The sequence below is a fragment of the Cryptomeria japonica genome, chromosome 5 (genome assembly GCF_030272615.1).
Source record: "Cryptomeria japonica chromosome 5, Sugi_1.0, whole genome shotgun sequence".
Classification (NCBI taxonomy): Eukaryota; Viridiplantae; Streptophyta; class Pinopsida; order Cupressales; family Cupressaceae; genus Cryptomeria; species Cryptomeria japonica.
The window spans coordinates 712,227,229-712,253,365 of NC_081409.1; the positions used below are offsets into that span (position 1 = coordinate 712,227,229).

Consider the following 26,137-nt stretch of genomic DNA (forward strand, 5'->3'; position numbering starts at 1 on the left):
AATAGTTAGAACAGTAAGGGAAAGAGATCAATACAAAGGATTGTATGAGGAAACCATAAAAAGAAGTGGACAATCTGTGCCAATGATACTTTCCCCTAATAATTTGAAATTTAAAAAGAAATGTGAAGAGCTGCAACAAGAAAATCAAAGTTTTTTAGTGGCGAATCTTTGCCAATTGGTGAATTTTGTGATTTCATTTTTCTAGAAATGGCGAATAGTCTGGGGTAACATAGTGGTCAAATCACCTAGAATTTCGGGGTTAATGGTCCACTGTATTCTGACTTCGCCACTGATCACATACCATTCCACGTGGATGCCCATAATATTCACCTAGAATCACTTAGACATGGGTATTAGATCACCTCCATTATTTGCCAGAAATAATAAAATGACCTTGTACCCAGGACCTATTTCGCCAACGGTAAATTAAATCTTCATTGCATGCATTGGTCCATTTCGCCTATTGTTAAATATCATGTTAAGCATAATGAGGCCCAATTCGTCAATAACAATTAAAACATTATAAGCATTCGAGGACCCATTTCACCTCGCTTAAATCGATGCATTTTGAAATGCCCGCAAAATTCGCCAAAAATGCAATCATGGATTGATATAAATACAATTGAAAGTTTGAAACACTCTTTCTTACAATTTATTCATGTCTAATTAGTAAATTTGGGAGCTCTCGATTCACATTCTGCAATTTGAGTTGGAACGTCGAAGTTGATTGTAGGGCGGAGGGCTAGAGTTACAATCCTGCAACATAGGCCCAGACATTCCTGATTCTTGATTCAGAGAATTGAGAAGGCATAAAGGTGGGTAATTATTTCTTCATACTTGATAGTATTAGTTTTAATTTATAGTGAGAGGTCAAGATGCCAGACATGGGTGGGACTCCTCAGGGTGGTGAAGGGATTGAGATGTCAGACAAGGGTGACATTGAGACTCCTCGGGGTGGTGAAGGGATTGGGATGTCAGACAAGGGTAAGACTCCTCTGGATGGTGAAACTGAATGGATTGGGAGGCCATCAAAATGCCCAAAATTTAGAGATACTACCATAAAGTCTTACTTTGGAATTGGCAAAGTTTCTGGTCCATCAACTTCTGCAGTTGTAGAAGCCATTCACAGTAGCTCACCACCACCACAAGGTGGGGTTGTCATTGAGTTAAATGCATCAAATGAGGATGAAAATACCGGCATGGCAGAAGATGTTCTAAGGGATACACACAATGAGATAATTCACTTGAATGAAAATTCTAGTATTGAAGATGATGTTGGTAGGAAGAAAAGAAAAAGGAAAGTAAAAATAGGGCGGGAGTGGGAAATGACAAAGAGTTTTAAGATTGAGTGGGTAGCAAAGTACCTATTCATTGAACCACTCCCAAACAATGATGAACAACTAACAGAATGCAAGTGTAAGATTTGTAGCTGGAAAACTAAAAGAGAGAAGAAGATGCAGCTAAAGCTTGACACCATAGAAAAGCATATTGGTAAGGTTTATGAAAAATAAACCATAGACGGAAAGAAAACACCAGTAGTAAGATGGAAATCAAAGGAAGAATGTCTTCATGTTAAGTATGCCGCGACATATGAAGAACATAACCACAAAACGACACTGATTGGTAATAGTGGAAATACAATCAAGGTTTGAGTTTGAAAATGTAGCGAAAGATGCAAACCTAGCAAAGACTGTTCAGATGAGTGTTATTTTTCATATTCTGTCGAGAGGGTGTCCTATGAAAGATTTCCCAGGATATTGTATTTTATTATCTTTTTTGAATGTTCCTGACTATCCTATGTCACATTGGTCAATGAACGAGCTAGATGGGAAATGACAAATTGTCTCGCTAAGGTGGAAAAGAAAAATTTACAAGAGAGTGTAAAAGAGTCAAAATTTATTTCATTATCCATAGATGAAGTTACTGCGATAGATAACACTGCTTGGGTCTGTATGCATGTGTATATTGTAAAAGAACACATCCACCAAGCTCATCTACTCTATGTTTGTAAAATGAGGGGCAATTCAACAACAAAAAAATTATATTTGGAAGTTAAGAAAGCTTTGAATGAAATTGCTAATATGGATGACTTGACAATTGCCAAGAAGTTGGTGTGTGTTGGAGATGCAGTAATGCAAGGTCAAAGGACCAGTCTTTGCACAAGATTATAAACTAGTATTGCATCATACATGCTTGGCATTCACTGCATGACCCATCAAATGAATTTAGCAAATAGAATTGTAGGCAATTTCCCTACAATGTCAAAAGTTGAAGATTTGGTCCACGAGCTCCACTCATACTTCTGTCGAAGTCCTAAACGTTTTGCATAATTTCATATTTTTGTTGAGGGAGTAACAACAAGAAACAAGTTTCTCAGGGATGTTGAGACTAGATGGATCTCCTTGCATGGACCAGCAGAACGAGTTCTAACAAAATATCAATCCTTGATCAGACTAATGTATGAGCAACGCCTCACAGTAGACAAAGCTCCTGATCTCTTAAATAAGTTAAGTGATATAGAGACTCTGTTAACATTAGCAGTCTTCTCCCCATGCTGGATTCAATGAAAAAACTTGTTAAGAAAGCCCAAGACAAAGCTATGTATATCAATGAGTATAGAACTCTATGTAAAATGACATGCTTGGCCCTTGATGGTCTATATTTAGATCTAACAAGGCAAAGCCGAATTTTGTTTAGGTGGTAGATAATTACAGATTTGAATCATGCTGAAATTTTTTTACATTTCAATGCATAAAATGAGTTATGTGTCTTTGCAAAAGGATTTCAGATACCAATGCACCAATCTAAGATGGGAAAGCGAGGCAAAGCACTACTAGTTAAAAAGGAAGATTTTGACAAGATTGTTAAATCTGTTAGTGATAATTTGAAGTCTATTGCATACAAACTTTCAACTGAGATTCGTGAAAGATTCCATCGAGAAGAAATACTTGAAGCCATGGGTTGTGTGTATCCTCAATTTTGGGATTCATTTGGAGATAATCCAAATGACGCAAAGATGTTTCATAAAAAACTAGAGGAATTGATATTGACATTTTCAAAAGATGCATATTGCAATGGGTAGCCAATAGAAGGAATTTTAAATTCAGATAATCTCAAAAAACAATGTAAACGGTTTGCATTGTGTATGAAACATCAGTTGGAAAACTTCAAAAATCCATTTAAACCTGGATCAATCACAAGGATTTGGAAAAGGATAGATCAGAGTGAAGTATTGCATAATGCAATACCATAATATTTCAAACTTGTTGATTTATGTCAAACAATGATATTGGGGTCGGTGGAAGATGATAGAGTTTTCAGTGCATTAAGGCATTTGAAATCAAAGATCAGAAACAAATTAGACAAAAAATTGGAAACTTTCTTGAGGTTGTTTGTAACTTAGTATAATTTTAGAGATTTTCCATATGATAGGGCACTGACAATCTAGAATTCCATGCGTGAAAGATGAGGGTTGTGCAACACTTTAAAAGCTAGTGGTGCTACTGCTAGTGTTGAGACAAATGATGGATCTTAGACTCAGAGTCAACATGAAGATGAAGAAATTTTTGAATACCCGACTCAGAATGAAGATGAACCTGTTAGTACTAGTCAGGTTCAGGATCTTGAGTCCATTTGGGATATAGAAGCCTTAGACTAAGTCACTGAAGTGAATTAGCAGTCAGTTTATAGGTATTTATACTACAGTTCTTGAGTCATATTACAATTTGCAATACTATAGTTTTCATTGATGATTTTTGATATTGTATTCCTTGAATTTGTCAATAAGAACGGATACTAATTTCATATTTTTAATTGTGAATTTGAATTATTAGTAAACAATTAGAATTTAGTTTCTGATTCCACATTATGTTGAACATGAAATGCAACAATTTGTGTCACAAGATCCATAAAATTATTTGTATTCCATAACTGTTAGAACCTTTCTACTGTTCTATATTAAATGCTTAACATGATGTTAGAACAACATTTTTTCCATTTTTCCAAAATGCCAACTCCTGTTAGGATTGCAATTTTTTTTGCTAAGTCATGTTGAGCTTCGATTCATGTCATGGGTTTATCCTCTAGTTTTATTGAAGTATCTTTCACAATTTCTAGTCATGTTCATGACAATTAGGGTTTTGTGTGTGTGTGTGTGTTTTTTTACCTTAGTTGGCTAGTAAACTGAAGTTGTAGTGCGTTGAAAATTTGAGTTGTCCTCTCTTTATTTATCCATGTCAACATCAAGTGTGGTCAAACGGTTGGTCAAACATGTTTAATGTTTCATCTCTAACTCGTAGATCAATTTCATGTTTAACAATTTAAGTGGCAAGTTAGCGAGTGTTGGTTTGGGTTTAAATCGTGAGGTCTCTAGCTTTTTGGGTGTTAGCATTTTATGTTAGCGAGCTAGAGATTGTTAATGAAATTGCTTTGGTCGTAAGGTCTCGAGTTGGCTCGATGTAATGAATTATAGCCACGAGAGTTATGAAGTAAGTCATTTCATATAGTTGTTGCCAGCTCTCATGTTTGTTTAATACTAGCATCTTTAGGTCTCGAGCTAGCGACTTGGCAGTTTGTGGTTAAGCTTTATGGTTATCGTCAGCTCACAAGGTTAAATGTCTTCAGACGTGATCAAACCGTGAGCTAGCGATAATTTTTTTTCCTTTTCGCCAACTCGCAAGGTCAAGAATTGCTAAGTGTTGTTAGATCGAGAAATGGAGATGTTGTGCCACTGCCACGTGTTTCATCTTTTTTTAATGGACATGTTGTGCCACTGCTTGCGCTGGTTTATGAAGGTAACATAAAACATTGGAGAGTAAACAACTATCAATTTTTGTTGGTACTCGCTGGGTCACTGCGGTTAAGAAATAAATAGTTTGAGATTTTATGGTTATTGCTATCTCGCAGGTCCTTTGTCATCAAGTTAGTTTAAGTCGCGAGCTTGCGAGTACCGGGAGATTTTAGTTGTCTCTACCTTGCAAGATGTTTTGCACTTCAACATTTTATGTTGCGAGATTGCGATTGGGTGTGATTTTATGTTATCGCAAGGTCGCAAGGTGTTCGCGGTTAAGTCATTTTAATTTGCGATCATGCGATGTGGTTGGTAACGCAGCTTAGTTGGTTTGGTCGCTTGCTCGCAGGTTTTGAAGTTGTTTAGCATTTTATGTTGCGATCTGGCGACAGGTAAGTTTTGGTCTGATTTTGTGGTCATCGCATGCTCATGGGTTTGTAAGTCTTAAGTCAAAAAGTGTTGCGAGCATGCGATGGCGGTTAAGTATCTTGTTGTCGCGGGCTCGCAAGGGTTTAAGTCAAGTTAAGTTTTGAGTTGCAAGCTTGCAATGAAATAAGTTGTTTTGTTAGATTTGTAGTGGTCGCCAGCTCGCAGGTAAAGAAAGAATATTCCAAATGCTGTTGAGAGGTTACGACTAAAGGGCTAGATGAAGATTAATGACTTTCGCTCACTTACAAGGTTCTTTGAGGATTTGTAAAAGGGGTTGCAAGCTTGCAATTAAGAGGATTTGGTAGCATTGTCGCTAACTCGTCGGTCACTTTCCAAATTGTTATAATAGGTTGTGAGTGTGCGATTAAAGATGGGGAATGGCTTGGTCGCTAGCTCAAGAAGGAGATTGAAGGAAGTGCAGTTCATCATGTGAGATTAGGAGCTATTGCCACGTGCCTGAGTGACACTCTGAAAACTAACTAAGATAGAAAAGAGAAAAAGGGGTGCTAAGCAATCAGGGATTGACACATGGACTTGTTTCCCGGGTTTTGTAAAAGTTTTGAATGACAATCAAATAGAAGGGCATGAATTCAAATTTTGCACCAATACTTCAGCTTTGAATTAATGCCACAGTAGCTAGTTCATGCAAGTGTGCCAATTAATGAGAGAAGTGACGATGCCCAAATACCATAAATTGCATGATTGAGCCAAGATTTTGTATAATTGCATTCTATCTTCGAGGTAATCCAGTGAACTGACCTCTGCAGCAACGTTGGAGAATTCAAAGTGTTAGGTGTGGGAAAATTTCAGAAAATTGGTTAAGTTTTTCTCCTGCAGCTAAAATGAGCAAGGCGATGACAAGTGGAGGTTCCAAGCCCAAGGCCAGTAAGGAAAAGAAGGATAAGAAATACAAAGAAGAATTTGTAGATTTGTTGCCAGGGACTTTCATTGCTTTCAATACAAATGAAATGGCATGGAAAGATTTATGGAGCCAATGTAGAAACCCGACCATGCTTTATATGTCTGGTAATGCTCTGTTTCATTATTTCTAGAATAATAGGGTTAAGGGTGTGCCGATGTCAAACCCCTGGGATTTAAATATGGCAAAGTTAATTGTGCCAGATGTGCATGTTGATGTGGATTTGATCAAAGAGTTGGCCAAACGATATTGCCTAGTATCTAGGGTAATCATAAGAAAGAACCAGTCTGTCCTAGTTTCAATTAACAGAGCTAGCTTCGTTGAAGCTTTCCAGATTACTGGTGCTGCATGTACATATATAGATTTGTAGTAGATTGCAGAGGATTATGACAAATACAATGGTGTTATCAAGAAGCATGCAATGCCCAGATACATGTCTAGGGTGGATGGGAAACCGATTAGAATTTAAGATAGTATCGAGTCACCATTTGACATCACACCTTTCCACCATTATATGCATTAAACAATCTATGGATTATGTAGAGTGTTGGGTTTTGATGGAGATTTAACAATGTTCGCTGAATTAGTGATGATGGCTATGAACATTCAACACCCAGAGGTTAACAAAGATTATGATTATGTGGTTGAACACATTCATAATTCTTTAGTTGAAATTCAGAGTGGTGCACCCAAACCTACATTTAAGCATTATTCATTGGTGATGCATTTAATCTTGTTCTATAATGTTGAGTTCATGGATAAAGAATTGTAGTTGTTCAAAGCATAATTTGGTGTTTTAATGCCAATACAAAGATGGTCCCAAGTTTGGGATAGTAGTTCTCCCCATTCTTCTTTCCTTTACTTTGAAAATTGGATTGTTTTGCCAATTATGAAAATGCTAGGAGTAAATAGGGAAAGATTGTCAATTAATGTTAGGAGAGTTTTGAGACCTTACCAGTTTGTTCCAAACTGGTCTATTTCACGTAACTAGGGAGACTTTTTCTTTTTTGATAACTTTACTGTGATCAGAGTCTATGGGTGTCCTCAGCCTCCCCATGTTTTACCAAAATTTGTTCCAGTTAGGATTGCTTTTATGGAGTTTATTTGGCAATTGACCCTAGTTGAAAAATAAATCCTTGAGAGACACAAGAAGGGTTCTTTTCTTCCTAGGATTTGGGATGTGTCTGATTTTACCATTGTTAGGAAATCCTTTGATGAAGTAAACAATTTCCTTAAATAATATAGGTTGGTTAATGCTATGTTTATATTCAGTGATCCTAAACAATATATTAGGCGTGCATTGGCAAAAATGACACCTTGGGCCACAATAAAGGACCATGAACCATTGGATGATGAAGACGTGGTTAGAAATTTGTTGAGAAAAGAGGAAGTACAAGAAAAGAGAAGAAAATGGAACAATTTGATTAGAGTTGAAGCAGAATTGAAGGATGCTGACCCTATTTTCTCAGGTTTTTGCCCTGATAACCCGTACCTGGAGAGGAATAATAGAATGTTGAGTTTATATGAAACTCTGATGGATCAAATGCCTCAAATTCCAAAAGTGGCTTCTCAGCAACAAGACCCCCAAGATGGACAATCTTCAAATGGCAAGAGGCCACTTATTGTGTCTGTTGATGATGTAAAGAGTGGGGATGAAGTTCAATCTACCCGAGTGCCACCTGCAAAGAAACAAAAAACCAAAGAGGTGGGTGTAATTGTGAGGAGAGACCTTGCTAGAGAATTTGTTACAGAACAAGGACACTACTTTCATCAAATAAGGACACATCTTAGAGAAGCAGGGCAAAATGAAGAAGATGGAGAAATAAATGAAGCCCTTACTCAAGGCCTTGATGAGCGTGTGATGTTGTCAAATGAGTTCATGAAAGATGATAACTTTATTAAGTTAGATGAATTTAAAAGTTTTCTAAGAAGGTTGAAACAAAATCAATTAAGACAAAATTTGATCATGGAGGAAGGAAATGTAGAAAATAATGAGGAGATTGTCAAGGCATTGCATGAATATGATCCTAACATGGAGCAAATAATTATGGATTAGGCAAGACAATTGGTTACGACTAATGGTATGATTGTGATGCCTAACTGGGATATCCAGTCTATTTTTATTATTGATCAAATTAGGAAGCAAGAGGACCCATTGTTTAAAACTGAATTTGAAATTGGAGATGCAATAAGAGGATCATGATTTAATCCTAAGTCAAAGACACTTGTTGCTTGGTCTTTGGCCCCTTCCACTCAAAAGCCCCACCTTGTAAAAATCCAAGTAGAAAAGAAAGCTGACAGAATGATCTAGAATTTGCAGAACACAAGTGACACGAAGATTGCCTCATTTTTTACTCAAGTTTCTTTCCTGAATTTATCAAAAACAGAGGATTTGTCAAGAAGATACACAAAAACATATAACCAAATGATTGCATTAGCTAAAAAATATGAAGAGACACTGATGAAGAAGGCCGATATGGAAGAAGTGTTAGTGGAGCTGAAAGAAAAAATTGCAAATGATCCCCCTCCAATACAGATTACAGAACAAATAAAAGAAATACCAACTGATGTGACAACAAAAATGGAGAAATACATAGAGAAAATTGAAAAGCTTGAAAATGATCAAAATATCAAGGCTATCTCTGTTGTGTCAGAAATTCTGAAACACAGGATTAATGTATTGAAAGGAAAATTGATGGTAGTGCATGAATTGCACATTTCTTTGAAAGAGGCAAGTGAAAAATCCTTTGAGGTTGTCGCTTTTCTTGGACCTTTGTTCAGTGTTTGGTTAAGAAGAAGCAGATTAATGGATAAGTTGGATACTGCAATGCTGTATAGTGATGAATTCCCTCCCAAGATCAGTGACACTAAAGGCATGGTGGAGGTAATCAATGCAACTTATGCATTTTTCACAGGGAAGGATGTGCTTATAAATGAAAAATTGCAAACATTTGGGGAAGGTTATAGTACATTGGTGCCTTCAATTTATGGTAGTAATGGAGAATTGAAATTAGTTTCTGATTGGACCAGCAAATTTGATTTGATTCTGGAGGGAGAAGAAATAATCAAGCATATAGATGATCAGGTTGATGTTGATTTCCTTAACGATATGCTTGATTCACTGCTCAAGGTTGAGGTTGACCATACAAAGTTTAATATTGAGGCCAAGACAATTATAGATGCCAGATGGATAGAGTCAATTGCAAAGTTGGAAGAGGTAAACGCATTCAGTTGGCCAACAGACAAAGAGGTGGACAGGTGGCAAGCCATACTAAAGCAAAAGAAGACATGTCAGATTGTTACCCAAGATTCCTCAAAGTAATCCTAAGCTTGTTGCATCCTCATCTTATAAAAGGATTCCAAGATTAATTTGAGAGGGATGACCACTTTTTTTTTGATCGATAGAGAGGGATGGCCACTTTTATTGATGTTGAAAACTCTAATAATAGATCAAGAATTTGATAAGTGTATAGTTGAATCACATTTTGCATGTACTTTCTAATATCAATATGAATATAATATCATTATAGTTTTAAATCTTCACATAATTGTCTTTGTGTTGAATTTATGTTTTCACTGTGAATTGAATGGTCAAGGGTTTTTCAATTTACGTGTCTGCAAGGCAAATTATGGAATTGTTCTAGGATTTCTTTCAAGGAAATAATTAAAGTTCTTTGGGCAGTTTCAGTGAAATAATTTTGACGAACACGGGGTATACTTTAAAAAAAATAAAATAAAATCCGACAAAGCAAAAGAAATGCCATAGCCGGTCAGAAATGTTCGTCGGTTTTTCATTCGAATTCTGATGGGAAATTTTAACACGTCGGAATTCTGATGAACATGGGGTAATTTTTAAAACAAAAACAAAGTAATCGGACAAAACAAAAGAAATCCCATAGCTTGTCGGAAATGCTCGTCAGAAAATCGCTCTAGATGTACTAGTGAGTGTCTCACTACAAAGCCTCTCCACCTATTAAAGACCCCAATTGTCTCACTACTAATGGTCTCTAGGCTTCTATACATATTACTATTTCAAGCTTTGTATATACTTTTGATCTATTTCCTATTCTAGTCGCTATTCCTACTATTAAGGATGGCTATATTTCTAGTGCAAGTAGCTAGTTTTTTGTGTGTTTAATTTTTTATTAGTATATTTTCTCTTCCTCCATTTTTGACGTGTTTTTCTTGTATTTGTGTCTTTGTAGTGAAACACTAGCATATTTTAGTAGATTTTTCCCTTTTTAAGCTATTTTTTGGTAATAATATAGAAATTGAAAAATTAATATAATACATCTATAAAACCATGTTTTGTAATCATGTATACTTTTGATAATTAATAAAAACACAATCTCTAAACACCCTTTAGTTTTATGGATTGAAAAGTTTAAATAAAAATAAATAATTTAAAACATATTTTAATTACAACTATTGAATAAAAATATACATAGATAAAATTGAATAATTTTAATATATTTAATTTTATAACATTTATTTATTTTTACTTTCATTTTATTGATGTAATACTTTAAATATTTTAATCTAAAAAAATAATTTATTTTACTTTTATTTTTATTCTTCTATTAGTAAATATTTTATATTTATATTTTATTCTTAATTTTTGATATTTTCTTTTATTAGCTAATAGTCTATTTAGTGATTAACTATTTAGTGTGTGCATTGCTTACTAAAATTAAGTATTTCTCATATCAAGATTCCAATCAATTTCAAATAATTCCATGTACAAAGCTTGCAAAAATGAAACATTCCATTGAACAATTTTAGTAAATTCTATTTTTTCATAGATAAACATCCTAAGAATTTTATTTTTATTTTTATTTTTAAATATCAATTTTTTGTTTATTTGTAAAGCAGACAAAAACAACCAACAATCCATTTAGCTTGAAATTTTTTTTTTGCTTTAAAATATTGAAAATCTAAGAAAATATATTATATATGTTGATAATATTTTTTCAAATAATACTATTATTTAGCACTTATTGTTTTTGATTAAGGAAAAACAAGTTTTAAGGGGACCTGAAACCCCTTACAACAGGTTTTGAAGGGACCCAAAACCCTCAGATTTTACCAGGATCTGGAACCCACAAACCAACGCTACCAAAAAAGAATAATCAAAATGAAATACCAGTAGCCCACATCCAGCCAAGGATGGAAAAAACCATCCTCAATCACATACACAAGGGTTTTACTAAGGCTCCCTTAACCTTCAATTGATACCATGGGTGATTCTAGGAACCCATCACCTTTAAAGATACCAGATTACAACAGATAGACATATAATTCAAATATGGACACATGGGGTTTTGAAAGGCTCCCCTAACCTTCATCGTGGGTTTTGAACTAGCCCCCAAAACTAGTAGAGAAGGTTTTTTCTAGGCTCCCTTAGCCTGTAACAAAATATTGAGGCTGTCAACAACAACATCAATCCTTAACCAAAAACAATAGCTGGCCAGATTGGGCCCTTGAAAATTTCTAGCATCCAGCCTACCTGTGGGTTTTACAAGGCTCCCACAACCGGACCACACATAAAACAGAAAAACAAGGGGTTTTTGAAAGGCTCCCCTAACCTTTGAAATGGGTTTTGAAGTGGCTCCCATAACCACTAGGAAGAAGCCAATAATAGCTTCAGACTGCAAAATAGAGTCCAACCACCAAAGAATAAACCCACAAAGCTTAGCTAGACAAATGGGTTTTGAAAAGGCACCCAAAACCTTGAGTTGAAAAAGAGACCAGGTCCAGATAGCTTCCAAGCAGACCAACAACACCAAAATCTCCACCTCTATAGAAAAAGAAGGAGAGAAACATGACAACAAGGAATAAGAAACAAAAATACCACCTGCCTCAAGTAACAGAGCCTCCAAAACCAAAATAGTACATCATTCTAGCTAATTTTGCATAACTTAAGTTCCTAAATAGTACATCAAATATTGATGATTGTTTTCATCTTCTTCATATGCCACTTAAGTGTTATATGACTATTGTTTTAGCTTCTGGGTAGTTATAATGAATGTGTTGGGATTCGTTGTGCGTGCAAGAGTCAAAAAGTAGTAATTTTAAGTTGACGTATGATAAATATTCCCTATTGTCTTGTTAACTATTTTATTTGACAACAACAAAATGTGCACAATTGATCTAATATGCACAAATTCCCCAATAACCATATGGTTTTGGTACCAATAAAGTTACATTTTTGGTCTAATTGCTCCCTTTCTTTTTATAGCTATTGCTACCAATAAGCTAACACTATTAATCTAATTACTAACCTTTTTTTAGCTATTGAGTATATCAATGGGCAACTAATAGCCCATTAAATGAGTTTTTAGTGGGATTTTAATTAGTGAAATCCAATGAATGATTATTGCAACATGGGCGGTAACTAGACCCCTTCCCCTATATAAAATATTATATGGGCTCATAGAATTCTGAATAAAAACCTTAATATCCTAACATCCACATAATTTATTTTGTTTGGATCAACCAAAGAAAGAAAAACCAAGCACAAGCATGAAAACATATTTTGCACATGTATTTTATAAAATGTCAATTCATTTTTAAATAATAATATAATTTTATATTATATTTATAATTGAAAAGATCACCATGAATATAAATATAATATAATATAATTAACATAATTTTTTTATTAATAATATACATTAAATTATATAAGATAATCATATTTAGTATTATACATGTAAAAATGAGATAAAATTTTAATATATTATCAATTAAATAATAATTATGTATAATAATATTCAACATTATTAAGTATACAAATATCCATAAAGTTTTAAATAAAAGGAAAAATGAGGGCTCCTATAGGTGGACATAAAGGATAATGATGGAGGCAATGGGACCTATTATATATAGCCCTTCGAATCCACACTCTCTATGCATTATCTCCTTGATTTGTTTGTGGTATGATTCAAACATGTCACCTACTAATGCATTGGAGAAGCTTTATAAATAGTAGAAAGTCAAATGAAACCTAATTAAAAATTAAAATGTAAACTCATAATTTATTTATTTTAACTCATATATATGATTAATATGAAACATCAGAATGGTTTTATTCTGGGGAGACAAATTCTAGATTCTATCATTGTTGTTCATGAAAACATTCACTCACTCTCGGTCAATAAGAGACCTAGTTTTTTGCTAAATCTGGATCTTCTTAAAGCTTATGACAAGGTTAACTAGGATTTTCTAATCAAAATGCTACGGGCTTTTGGTTTTTGTGATCAATTCATTCAATTGGCGAATCAATGTATCTGTACTCTGAAGTTATCTGTATTAATTAATGGATCTCCTTCAGGTTTCTTCTCAGCCTCTAGAGGTATCAGATAGGGTGAACCCCTGTCCCCGTTTCTTTTCATTTTGATGGGTGAAGCTCTCAACAAGATTATTCAAAGAGAGATTAGGTTTGGAAGACTCAAAGGGCTCTGCCCCTCTTCTCAATTCCAATTTTGTTTCCACCAGTAATTTGTGGATGATACTTTGCTGATGGGGGGAAATTTTGTGGTGGAAGCTAAGCTCTTGTAGTCTATTCTTAATCTTTATGAAAGAGGATCCGGGTAGAGGATCAACTTGCCAAAGAGTTCTATTTTCTTCCTCAACACACCTGCCCATAGATAGACCAAGATAGTTGATATTTTGGGTTGTAAATTAGCCTCATTATCAGATACTTATCTGGGATTACCGTTATGTTCGGGACCTGCTCTTGATTCCTTCTAGTCTGGTTTGATCGATCACTTTCAGAGTAAGCTGGCTGGTTGGAAAGGTGCTTTTTTAAGCCAAGCTGGTAAGATCCAGTTAATCAAGGCCTCCTTGCAAAATCTTTCGGTCTATGCTATGAGTCTGTTTAAAGTTCCTTCAAAATTTGTTGATCGCATGGAAAAAATTCAAAAGAATTTTCTATGGACTGGTACTAAATCTAAAAATCACCTTCATCTAGTGGCTTGGGATCAAGTGTGTCTCCAGAAGAGACTTGGAGGCCTTTCCATTAGGCACATTCGTGACTTCAACAAAGCCCTCATGGCCAAACAATTGTGGAGATGCTTGAAGGATTCTAATGAATGGATCTCTATTTGTCATAACAAATACCATGTTAATGGTATGTCTGCCCAACGTATTTTAGAAGATTACCATATGCTTGTGGCGACTTTTGATCTTTGGACTAATTTTCATAATTCCAAAGATATTATTCTTAAAGATTCAATATGGGTCCTTGGAAATGGAAGGAAAATTTATTTCTGGGATGATTGGTGGGCTGGTGATGGGTATCTGATTGACTTTCACTAGGCGACTCAACTTAAAGAGAGATGTGTGGAGAGGTTTGGCTACTGAGTCATTGATTATATCAGAGAGGGTAAATGGATCAATCTTATCACTGTAGACCCCATCCTGAAACCCCTTCAATTATGTCTTTCTAATATTCACATTCCCTCTTTTCCTACTGAGGACTCTTTGGTGTGGAGTGGTTCTTACTTAGGAGTTTTTTTTTGTTTCTTATGCTTTCTACCTGTTGACAAGATCCTTTGTTCCTGCCCCTTTTTGGTCAACTATTTGGAACAAGTTCTTGATTCCCAAAATTAATATCTTCTTATGGCTCTTTATGCAGAATAAGATTCTTTCCATTGATAACTTGTGCAAAAGGGGTAGGCTATCCCTAACATATGTTTTTTGTGCAAGGAAGATGCTAAAGATGCTATACATTTTCTGCTCCGTTGCTCCTTTTCTAGAGATATCTGGGATCATTTTTGTTGATCTTTGGGGAATTATGTGTTGCCTTCCCAGGAGTCTCTTGGACTATTGGTTCTAGTGGAGTTGCCCTTTAGATTATCCTTCTCTTAGAGTGCTATGGTGCCTTATGTTACCCCATCTGGCTTGGGGGATTTTGAAAGAAAGAAACAACCGGATCTTTAAGGACAAAGAGTCCTCTTCTTGTTCTGTTGCTTGGAGAATCCAAAATGCCATTAAGGAGAACTTTGTCTCTTCTTGTCTTACTCGCAAGCTAGACCCCCTTATTCCTACTTTGACTCAGGTCTGGGATATTATCAATAGATGACATATCAATTGGGATATTTCTAAACCTAGTGTCAAGTTAAAGAAGATGAGAAATAATGTTGTTTGGGTTCCTCCTCCAAGTAGGTGGATTAAAATCAATGTTGACGGGGCGACTAAAGGTAATCCTGGGGCGACTGGCTGTGGGGGAGTTGCTTGCGACCACAATGGTAGGCTTGTTTCGGTGGTGGTAATCCCACTGGGTACCTAGAGAAACCACTACATTGAGGCTAAAGGTCCTTACATTGGGTTACACATGTCTATCAGAGAAGGGTTCAAAAAAGTCTGGCTTGAGAGTGACTCTCTAAACATCATCAAAAGTGTGAGTAATCATATTGAGCCCAACTAGACTATCAATCATTTAATTCAGGACTGCCACATCATGATTGGAAAATTGGATGATTTCAAAATTTCCCACGTTTATCAGGAAGTTATCATGCTAGCGGACCACCTAGCGAACGTTGGTGTGGATTATGTGGACATACGGTGGTGGATGGGAAAGGAAACTTTCTCGATACAATTGTGTGAACTGACTAGAAAGGATGCCAAATGCATTGGACATTCTTATCGCATTAATGATGACAAACTACCAAATGAATAATAATAATTTCTTAGGATTTGAGTTTTAAATTCAAAACCAAGGTTTCTAGAGCTTCCTTTTGTATCTGTTTTTCAGTGCCAGGTTTGGTTTTGGTACCATCATCGATTTTTACAGAGGTAAATTGCTTATGGGAAGTGATAAAAACATAATGGATCCTACTTCCTATGAGAAATAGGAAAAGAACAAAGAGTTATGGACAAAGATTATTGATGGGGCCTTGTACCATATCTCGAGAGGCTTCATGGCAATGACCCAAAAAGTGACAGGATTTTGTGAATGGTTGGGAGAAAGATATGCTCACGGCCTTTGGAGAGGAGTTTAGAATTGATGAAACCTTCATTGCGGAGATAACTAGATTGCAGAAGGAAGGAAAGAAGTTTTACAGAGAGAGGAAGGTGGCGGAAGAAGCCATTTTGGCATTCTTTGACAAAGAAAGTGAGAGAAAAAGGGTGCGAAAGATGGATGATGGCTATAATAGGAAGGACCTGCAATCACTTTGGGTGGAGATGGCCGAAGTGATTATGAGGTACATTACTCTTGACGGCCGCTACGCCAGTATCTTCTCTTACCACTTTAAGATATTAAATCATTTTAGACATAACAAAAGAATTTATTTGCCTTTCTATCTATTATCTTCTCTTGAAAATAGCCTAGCGAATCACACCAAAAATAGTGACAACCCTATTTTGCATGAGGAGTTAATCATGCTCATCATGGAGTATGCTAAGGATCATGGGGTTAAACCCTCCCCGGTTGTCAAAACCCCTAATTATTTGATCAATCTTGATCTACAATATGTGTCTGATATGGAGATGGAGGAAGAAGAGTCTGGTATGGCTATGGATTGGCGGGACCTCAATGTCTCAGATGATCTGATATATCATCCTTATCAGGAGGAGGGACCCCAACAAAATATTACACTTGGGACCAGTATAAGCAGAAGAAACAAACACCCTAGATGGGCTGCTAGTAAGTATAAAACCCCTAACCTAAATTTATAGGGTTCTGGCCCATAGAATACGAAAAAGTCCAAATTAGGAAAAACTAGTGAAGCCAAGGGAAATGAGAAGGAAATAAATATGGACATCCCTATTAACGTTGAATAGGGGGATACTAAAAAAGAAACTGATTTTGAAATTCTCCTTAACAACTCTCTCAAAATCCATGAAAATTGATTTCTTTGGGTCAATAAGGAGATCAATATGTTGAAGGAAGGAATTAAGGGCATCATTGACACTTTTATTGAGATGCCCATGCCAAGCAAAACTGACAAACTTCTCCAAATGACACAGAAACTTACAGAAGATGCTAAGATCATGAAAATGGATCATGAATCAAGGATTGATCAGTTGGAAATAAGGTTGGAAGAGATCAAGGGCAACTTGAAGAATCTAGTTGATATTTGTAGGGAAGCCATGAATAACAACGCCCAGGTTCTTAAAAACATCAATGAGATGATTGCGGACCAAAGAGCTTAGTCCACCACCATCATCGCACCCTCAGACACCAAACAAAAGAAGAAAATCCAGGAGCCAAACTTGTAGGGTACGAAACAACAAACTGCTACTGGCCCCTATATGAGGACAAGAAGCAGGAATCAGGAGAAGAGTACCTCTAGGTTCATCATGGATGAGCTTGAGGAAATCAACAAGAGTATGATCCAATAGAATTTGGAGTTGATGCAATCTCTAGTTTAGTGGTTTTTAGTTTTTCTCTATTACTGTTTTGTGTTTTTGTTGTGTGGGCTTGGCCCCTAATTTTGTGGCTGTTTTGCCATTGGTTATGGACTGGTTAGCGACTGTTTATTTTTTGTATTGCTCTCTAGCTTTGGGTTTCAGGTCCCTGTAAAACCCGTTTATCATAAAAAAATAAAAAATAATTAATATTATTATTTTAAAAATAAAAATATTTATTAAAAAATTTCTATTCTTTACCTATGCACATATTTTTAAAATGTTGAATGATAATATTATTAACATTTCCATATAATAATATCTTAAAATCACTTATTTATGTATTATATATTTAATAATATAATAATTATTAAAATAAATAGGACCTTAAACATATAATTTATTATTTAAAATTCTAAATATGTAATTAAATATTAATATATTATATCTATTATTTTAGTAAAACTTACAAAATAGTAAAAATTAATAGGCAAGAATTCCAAAAAAGAAGAAATTAAAATTTAATTCTAAAAGTCAAAAATTAATTTATTTACTAATAAGTCAAAATCAAAATGAGTACAAATAAAATAATACTTTAATATATCAGGTAGCATATATAAAAGAGTAAGGCCTCAACTTCACATTATATTAAACTAGGAGAGGGCATGAACTTGATACAAAATAGAGTGATTCTCACAAGAAATGAGCCCACCAACACCTACAAAGAGGAAACCTCTTTGTAGAAAGAGAGGCTTTTCACTAAAGCACTCAACCGGTGGAAACAAAGATCCCGAGTCCTCAAAGGATACACTTTTAGAACAAAGCCTGTGTTTAGGAGAACACCCCAAACCATATTCCAACCAAAAAATCTTGTGCTAGCAGCAAGCTAGCCAAGCAAACAAGAAGAAAACAATGATTTTTGAAAAATCCTAAAAATATAACAACAAACTCATTCCTCAAAAGGAACCACTGTAAAACAAGGGGGGTTGGTAGCAAAAACACGTTAGCTTGAACAAAAGATGGTAGTCCCTAGAAGAAATTAGCATTCACCACCGAGACAAGTAAGAATGGATCAAATCCCTCTCCAATTAAGTGTCCATAGGGTAACCAACCCTCAGCACACAAGTGCTTCCAACCAACCATAGTAAGCCAAACATCGACTCCACCAAGTAAACAATCTTCCCCCGAGAAATGAACTGATACCATATCCCTCTCCAAACAACAACCCATAGGAAAAAGAACCAAGGAGAAGATAAGGTGCCTAACAACAACAACCAAACTAGGAAGACAAATAAAAAACTTTAGATTCCACATGGATCCTTTATCTAGAAGAAACACTAGAGGCAAAGTGGTAGTAGAGGCAGAAGCAAAAATCCGAATAAAAAGAAGCAAATTCCAAGATGAGACGAACACCACCATAAGAGCAAGGAGAAAATTTCTCTTTGATTAGGCACCCACAGGGTAACCAACCCTCAACCCACCACCAAAATCGACCCACAACAAATAGTGATGAAAAATCTCCTGTCAAAATTCTCCTTCCTATCCAAAAACACTTGAGCCCCAAAACCCCTCTATGCTTAGACAAGCCACAAATAGAAAAATTGCTCTCACAACAAAAACTGTCATGAAAGTCCTTGACCCTGACCCAACACAATCAAAGTAGAAAAAAGAGAGAGAGAACATACAACAAAGGCCCCCGCTGAAGAGGTAGACTAGGCTACCATAACTCTCACTGAAAAACAACTAGGAGTCCAGGTGCTAGTGGAGAGAAAGCTGTTGATAATAAGCTACCACACATCACCAAGAGAAGCATATACCGCATAGATGGTGATAGGAAACACCCAAGAACCCCATAGAAGCACACCACTAGTCCACACAATGAAAGGAGATCTCACATAGATTCCTAACACGATAGTCACCACAAACAGTAACTAGAACAACCACATTGTAGCAAATAAGAGAACATGCCGAAGTGGAGACAAGGAGCCCAGATTCACAAAAGAAAACAAAGGATGACACAATCCAAAGAAAGATGACCACTCCTATCACAAGGAGACGAGGCACACAAAAAGTTGGCATGAAACCATCACCATCTTGTAAAGACCTCACTTTATAATCCCAATAGGCACAACCCAGACCAAGGTGTGAAACTAGAGGCAAAGCCCTCACTGCAAATCACCCAAAAACCATCGGTGTAGGTAAAATAGCCACATCCACTAAAGAAAGAGAATTGATGGCCGTAACCCAGAAATCCATCCTTTGCTGGTCAGGAGAAACAAACCACCCACACCCAAAAAAGACCCAGAATAGGGCAAGAAACCTTTGGGAGATTACACAAGCTCCACCAAGAATAGAGCAAACAACTAAAACCCCAAGAACAAACAAGGCCAAATCAAGCAGCCTAGAGCTAGTGTCTTTCTTCCTCACATTGTCATCTTCATCTTCCTCATCCTCTCCCTTTGCATCACCTTCTCCATCTTCACCTCCTGAAACCCTAGCAAAACTCATGCTCCATCTCTCCATCTTCACATCCTGAAACCCTATGTTATGGATTATGGTAAATGTTAAAATAAATAATATGATATTAGAATACACTCCTGCGTATTTTTTTAACCAATATTTTCATTTCTATCAATTCTTTCATTTTTATGCCATTAAAAATCATGATAGTTTCTAAGGGGTTTTTAAATTACAAATTTAGCGCTACATCAAATAGCATAAACATGTAAGTTGAAAAAGTTTAAAATCATACCGAAGAAGCACTTCAACTATTTTATAAGGCTATTTTGCTTCCATCAAATCTAAAAATAAAAAGGTAGGAAAAAATAATACAATGGAGTTTAAGAGCATACAATGAAAGACATGGTAGCACATTCCATAAAGGAGGCAATTTGCAAAAACAATAGCGCTTGACGACAAAAGCAATAGTTCCTTTTTAAAACAACAAGATTCTGAGGCAAATATGAACACAAAAATGCGATTGGAAAATCAAGGGTTAAGAAGCGTTTCACTGTCATGCATTGATTGAGGAGCATTTTTGAGTTATTTGTAAATTATAGATTTAATTGTTGGAGGAAGGTGGTGAATTAAAAGAAAGAATGAAAAACCATAGCAAATAAAGTCTAATGCTACTTCTCTTATGTATATTCATTTCATATCAAATTACTAAAAAACAATAAGAATTATATATAACTTTATAATATGTATGATTAATGATAGTTATATTTTTTGGAACCAACACATTAATAACAATATTCAATTTATAATGTTTTTGGAGAATAATATTTGAGTTAAAACTTATAGAGATTTTGATAATAATTTGCATCCTAAGAAAACAATTTAGCAACATAAAAAAAAACTACTTCGAACTTCAACAGGTAGGAAAAAATAATACAATTGAGTTTAAGAGCATACAATGAAAGACATGGTAGCACATTCCATAAAGGAGGCAATTTGCAAAAACAATAGCGCTTGACGACAAAAGCAATAGTTCCTTTTTAAAACAACAAGATTCTGAGGCAAATATGAACACAAAAATACGATTGGAAAATCAAGGGTTAAGAAGCGTTTCACTGTCATGCATTGATTGAGGAGCATTTTTGAGTTATTTGTAAATTATAGATTTAATTGTTGGAGGAAGGTGGTGAATTAAAAGAAAGAATGAAAAACCATAGCAAATAAAGTCTAATGCTACTTCTCTTATGTATATTCATTTCATATCAAATTACTAAAAAACAATAAGAATTATATATAACTTTATAATATGTATGATTAATGATAGTTATATTTTTTGGAACCAACACATTAATAACAATATTCAATTTATAATGTTTTTGGAGAATAATATTTGAGTTAAAACTTATAGAGATTTTGATAATAATTTTCATCCTAAGAAAACAATTTAGCAACATAAAAAAAAACTACTTCGAACTTCAACAACCCATTTTACAAAATACACACTAACAATAGACTATAAACCTACATATTAATATTATAGTATCCTTTAAAAACCATGCATTAGTTGACATTGTTGCAAATGAAAAATGTACAATATTATAATGCATGTCCTAAATATTTACAATCACTTCATACAATTTTATAATAGACTAAATATTGTTATAAAATACTATTATGAGATATTGTTTGTAGTGATTAGTATTGATTGGACCTAAACCATAGTATAATTTTATCATTGTTCTTGTATTACTCAACAAACTTTCTATAACTACAATCCTAGATCATAATTGAAAGTTGAAAAGTTCAATATGATTGATATAGCTTTCAAATTAACTCTCACATAACTTATTGTTGGAGTTGAAATATTATAGAATAAATGAGACATAAATCATTATAGAAATAACAATCACCCTATTAAATTTAATATCTATATAATAATTTAAAAAATAGCTTAAGAAAATAAAAAAAATATAATAAAATTTTTATGAATAACTAAAAATGATGAAAAATGAAACTAAATTAGATTATTCAATGTATATCTAAACAACATTTTTCAATGAAACTTACTACAAGATGGGATACATGTACCATATTTTAATTGTGAAACAAAATATCTAGTTATAACTCTTTGACCGCAATATAACCAGGCACAGGCAGTATGAATAGAAGACTTTATCCCTTACATAACCACTTTAACACGGCACAAGCTGTATGAACAGAAGACTTGGATCCCGGCACGCACATAAAGAGCACATGAGATATTCAGAAAAATGAGGCTTGATTTTTCTGAGTTTCAGTGCTGTCTACGAAAATCAATAATACCTGAAATGAGAAGGGTGGGTTTTTTAGCAGGACCGGCATATATGATCTCCGCGCTTAGCGTGCTAATTATAATTTGCTACGGTGACGGGTTATCTACCGGTACTGGTAGCAGAGACTCTCTTTCCTTGGGCGCATCGCTTATTGGAAATCAGACTATAACCTCGAAGAACGGCATGTTTGAATTGGGAATTTTCAGCCCAAATGGAAGCAATAACTGGTATCTCGGCATCTGGTATGCCAACATACCAGAAAAGATGGTCGTTTGGGTGGCTAATAGGGAGAATCCGGGGAAACACAGGCCTGGCGTTCTGAAACTCTCAAAAGGAGGTACTCTGGGACTGTTTGATGCAGGAGGCATGTCTCTTTGGTCTGCCAACGTATCGTACAAGCGCTCGCGGGCTGTGCTATTAGATTCTGGTAACTTTTTGATGCTTAGCGATGACAATAAATCTGAGACTGTTTGGCAGAGCTTTGACTATCCTGTGGATACTATGTTGCCCGGCATGTGGTTCGGTGGACAGGAAAAGCTAGTCTGTTGGAAAAACTCTATGGATCCCGCACCTGGGCTTTTGTCCTTTCATTTGGATCCATCTGGGGCTAAACAATTCGTGCTAACTTGGAACAATTCTGTCCAGTTTTGGGAGAGTGGAAATTGGGACAACAAAACTTTCAGTGGAATGCCAGAAAATCCAAACCGAGACCGCTTCAATGTCAGCTTTAAAAGTTCTAGTTCTGGTTTTTATTTCAGTTACGAATTGCAGACAGGGATCCCAAGTTTAATCAAAATTAATTCCGGAGGAATACAAGAATTTGCTTTGTATGATAACACTAAATGGATCATGGTGGAGATTCGCCCCAGAGATCAATGCGCTGCACATGGTTTTTGTGGCCCTTACGGAAGCTGCAACTCCAACAATCTTGAGTTCTGCAGCTGTGTGGAAGGCTTCATCCCGGCAGACAAGCGCGCCAGGGATTCGCAAGACTGGTCGTCAAGTGGCTGTGTTCCGCAGAGCCCGTTAAACTGCGTTACCAAAAAAGGTAGCACCGACGAATTTATCGAGGCTGGTGTAACGTTGCCTGATGATTCAGCTTCTTCATACTCTGCACCCAACAAGGGAGACTGCCAGAAAGCCTGCCTCCGCAACTGCTCCTGCACTGCGTTTGCTTTCAATTCTCCTTCCGGACGCTGCCAAATCTGGTCTGGAGATTTGCTAAACATGAACAACTCTCCATCAAATAGAAGAGGGAACGTCTCCATTCGAGTAGCTGCCTTCAAAGTTCCAAAGCATAAAAAATGGTCCTCCTCCCAACTGAAAACCATAATTATAGTGAGTGCTCTTGCTCTTGCCGTTGCTTTGAGTATCATTTCATTTTTAATGTGGCAAAGGTGTCGACTTCGACCACCGAAGGAGACTTGTGCAGTTTCCTCAGAGTATTTTCTTAGAATGTTTAGTTACATAGAGTTGAAGATTGCAACAAGGAATTTCAGGTCTAAGTTGGGGAGCGGAGGATTCGGTTCAGTGTTCAAAGGATGTCTAACAGACGGTACACTTGTAGCCGTAAAGAAATTGAATTCCAGTTCAAGACAACATGATAAGCAATTCCGAGCGGAAATCAGTTCTCTTGGTAGCATACAACATGCAAATTTGATCAGACTTCGAGGGTTTTGTGCAGAAGGATCCAAACGCTTACTGGTTTATGATTACATGCCTAATGGCTCTCTAAATTCCCTACTGTTCACTAATAATTCCAAAAGTAAACCGAAGGTACTCGACTGGAAGACCCGCTTCCAGATCGCTTTAGGCACTGCGCGAGGTTTAGTTTATCTCCACGAAGAGTGCTGAGGTCGCGTGATTCACAGCGATGTAAAGCCCGAGAACCTTCTCTTGGATTGTAATTTTTCACCGAAGTTGGCAGATTTTGGGCTGGCAAAGCTTGTGGGTAGAGATTTCAGCCGTGTATTGACCACAACGAGAGGAACGAGAGGGTATTTGGCACCAGAGTGGATCTCCGGTCTTCCCATCACCCCTAAGGTTGATGTTTACAGTTTTGGTATGACACTGTTGGAAATCATTTCCGGCTGAAGAAGTCCGGATTTAAGTGTTCAAGATTCAAGTCAGTATTACTTTCCTGCATGGGCTGCAGCTCAAATTTACGAGGGGAAGATGATTAATATTGTGGACGAAAGAGTTGCAGCGGAGGCAGATGTTGAAGAGGTGAGAAGAGCAGGCATCGTAGGGTTGTTATGCATAGAAAGGGAGGAGGAGAGGAGGCCAAGCATGGAGCAAGTGTTGGGGATGCTGGAAGGGAAGATGGAGCCTCAAACTCCACAAATGCTGAGTTGTGCAGTCAGGGAAACACAAGCGTATCGAAGCAACACTGATAGCGATAGCAACGACAGTGTTGGGGATGCATTCATTTATGACAAAGTCAAGTCCGAAGAAAATTAGAAAGCGCATCCAATGTGAAAGGAAAGCAAATTTTCTTCAATTTTGCAAACTAGTCATCAATGAAATGCCGTGGGTAATCACGAAGCAAATGTTCGTCTAAGTTGTTGAGGGGGCTCGCGTTCACGTGGCCCCTAGACAACGTTAATTTTTAAAAGAAATCGATGTTAATGTTTTTTTAGGAAATGTAATTATAAATTTTATTCTAAACTATAATTTAGCAATAGAAAAAGACATGGATTTTTTCTTATAAAACAAAATTCATTTTGAATGAGATGAGTATGGGATACTTGGTTCATAATCTTTATTTTCATTTAAAGACAACTTTAAAGAGTAATCTAGTCGTATAGATAATTCTGTATTATTTTAAAGTATTTTTCTATAGATTAAATCAAGCATTAAAAAACAGATATTGTTTCATTATTTTATGTCATGTCAATTAATCAAAGATATTATTTTTATATATAAAATCTAGATAATTAATTTTTAGGTTATATAGTTCTTTTTTTTTAATCAAAAAGTAAAATTTCTTTGATTATCTAATTCTTTAAAAAATGGTTAATCAGTCCACAAGATTAGTTATGGCCCTTTAAAGTTTTCTTAAGAATTATTAAAAATTGTTGGATGCATAAAATAGTTGTAAAGGGGAGTTACACCTATTGACCAACTTATGCAGTATTCTATGAAATATAACAAGACATCTTTGATTGGTGTTACCACTTTTAAGTAGTTTTAGATCATGGATTTCTAATTACCATTGGATGATTTCAAGTTTTTTATCTCCTATATATTAAGTACTTGAGGTGAAGGTTGCATGTAGGGTTTTGTAGATATTGTTAAGTTGTAAGAATTCCTCTAGATATTTATTTAGTGATACTCTTACAAAGGTTTTCCCCTACAAGTGTATTACATTCACGACTTACTAAATAATTCATTGAGTGGCTCTAGAATATGGATTTTTTTTCCTTGAAAGGATTTCCCATATACACTTGTGATATAATATATATTATTTATTTTATATTTGAATATGTTTATGTTTTATATAATTGTTAAAATTTTGAAATTTCTACAACTCTCTCTTCAAAATAATAGTGTAGGAAGAATTTCCACATAAATTGATTTCTTTCAATGTAGAAATATGTGGAGCGATCGATATTTAGTGAAAGAGAGATAGATGAATAAAGAGAGAGATATATTGAAACCAAGATAGAGTTGGAAGAGAGAGGGGAAAAAAGAGAGAAATAGGAGATAGATAGAGTGAGGGAGAAAAACCTAGAAAGAGGGGGGTGAAAAAAAGAAATGAAGAGAGAAAAAGGATAGAGGAGGATGAAAGAAAAGACAGGGAGAATAGAGAGTGGAGAAAGAGATAACTATAGAGAGAAAAAGAGAGAGATACATGAAAAAAGAGAGATAAAGGTA

At 35.6% G+C, this 26,137-nt stretch overlaps 1 protein-coding gene across 1 annotated transcript; it reads left to right on the forward strand.

Annotated features, from left to right (window-relative positions):
• Positions 1 to 884: 884 nt before the first annotated feature.
• LOC131876110 (G-type lectin S-receptor-like serine/threonine-protein kinase At2g19130) lies at positions 885 to 24,721 on the forward strand. Its single transcript, XM_059220898.1, has 5 exons — positions 885 to 984; positions 22,097 to 22,158; positions 22,247 to 24,086; positions 24,189 to 24,258; positions 24,358 to 24,721. Exons 1-5 carry the CDS (start codon positions 885 to 887, stop codon positions 24,719 to 24,721), a joined length of 2,436 nt encoding a protein of 811 aa, XP_059076881.1.
• The last annotated feature ends 1,416 nt before the right edge of the window (positions 24,722 to 26,137 follow it).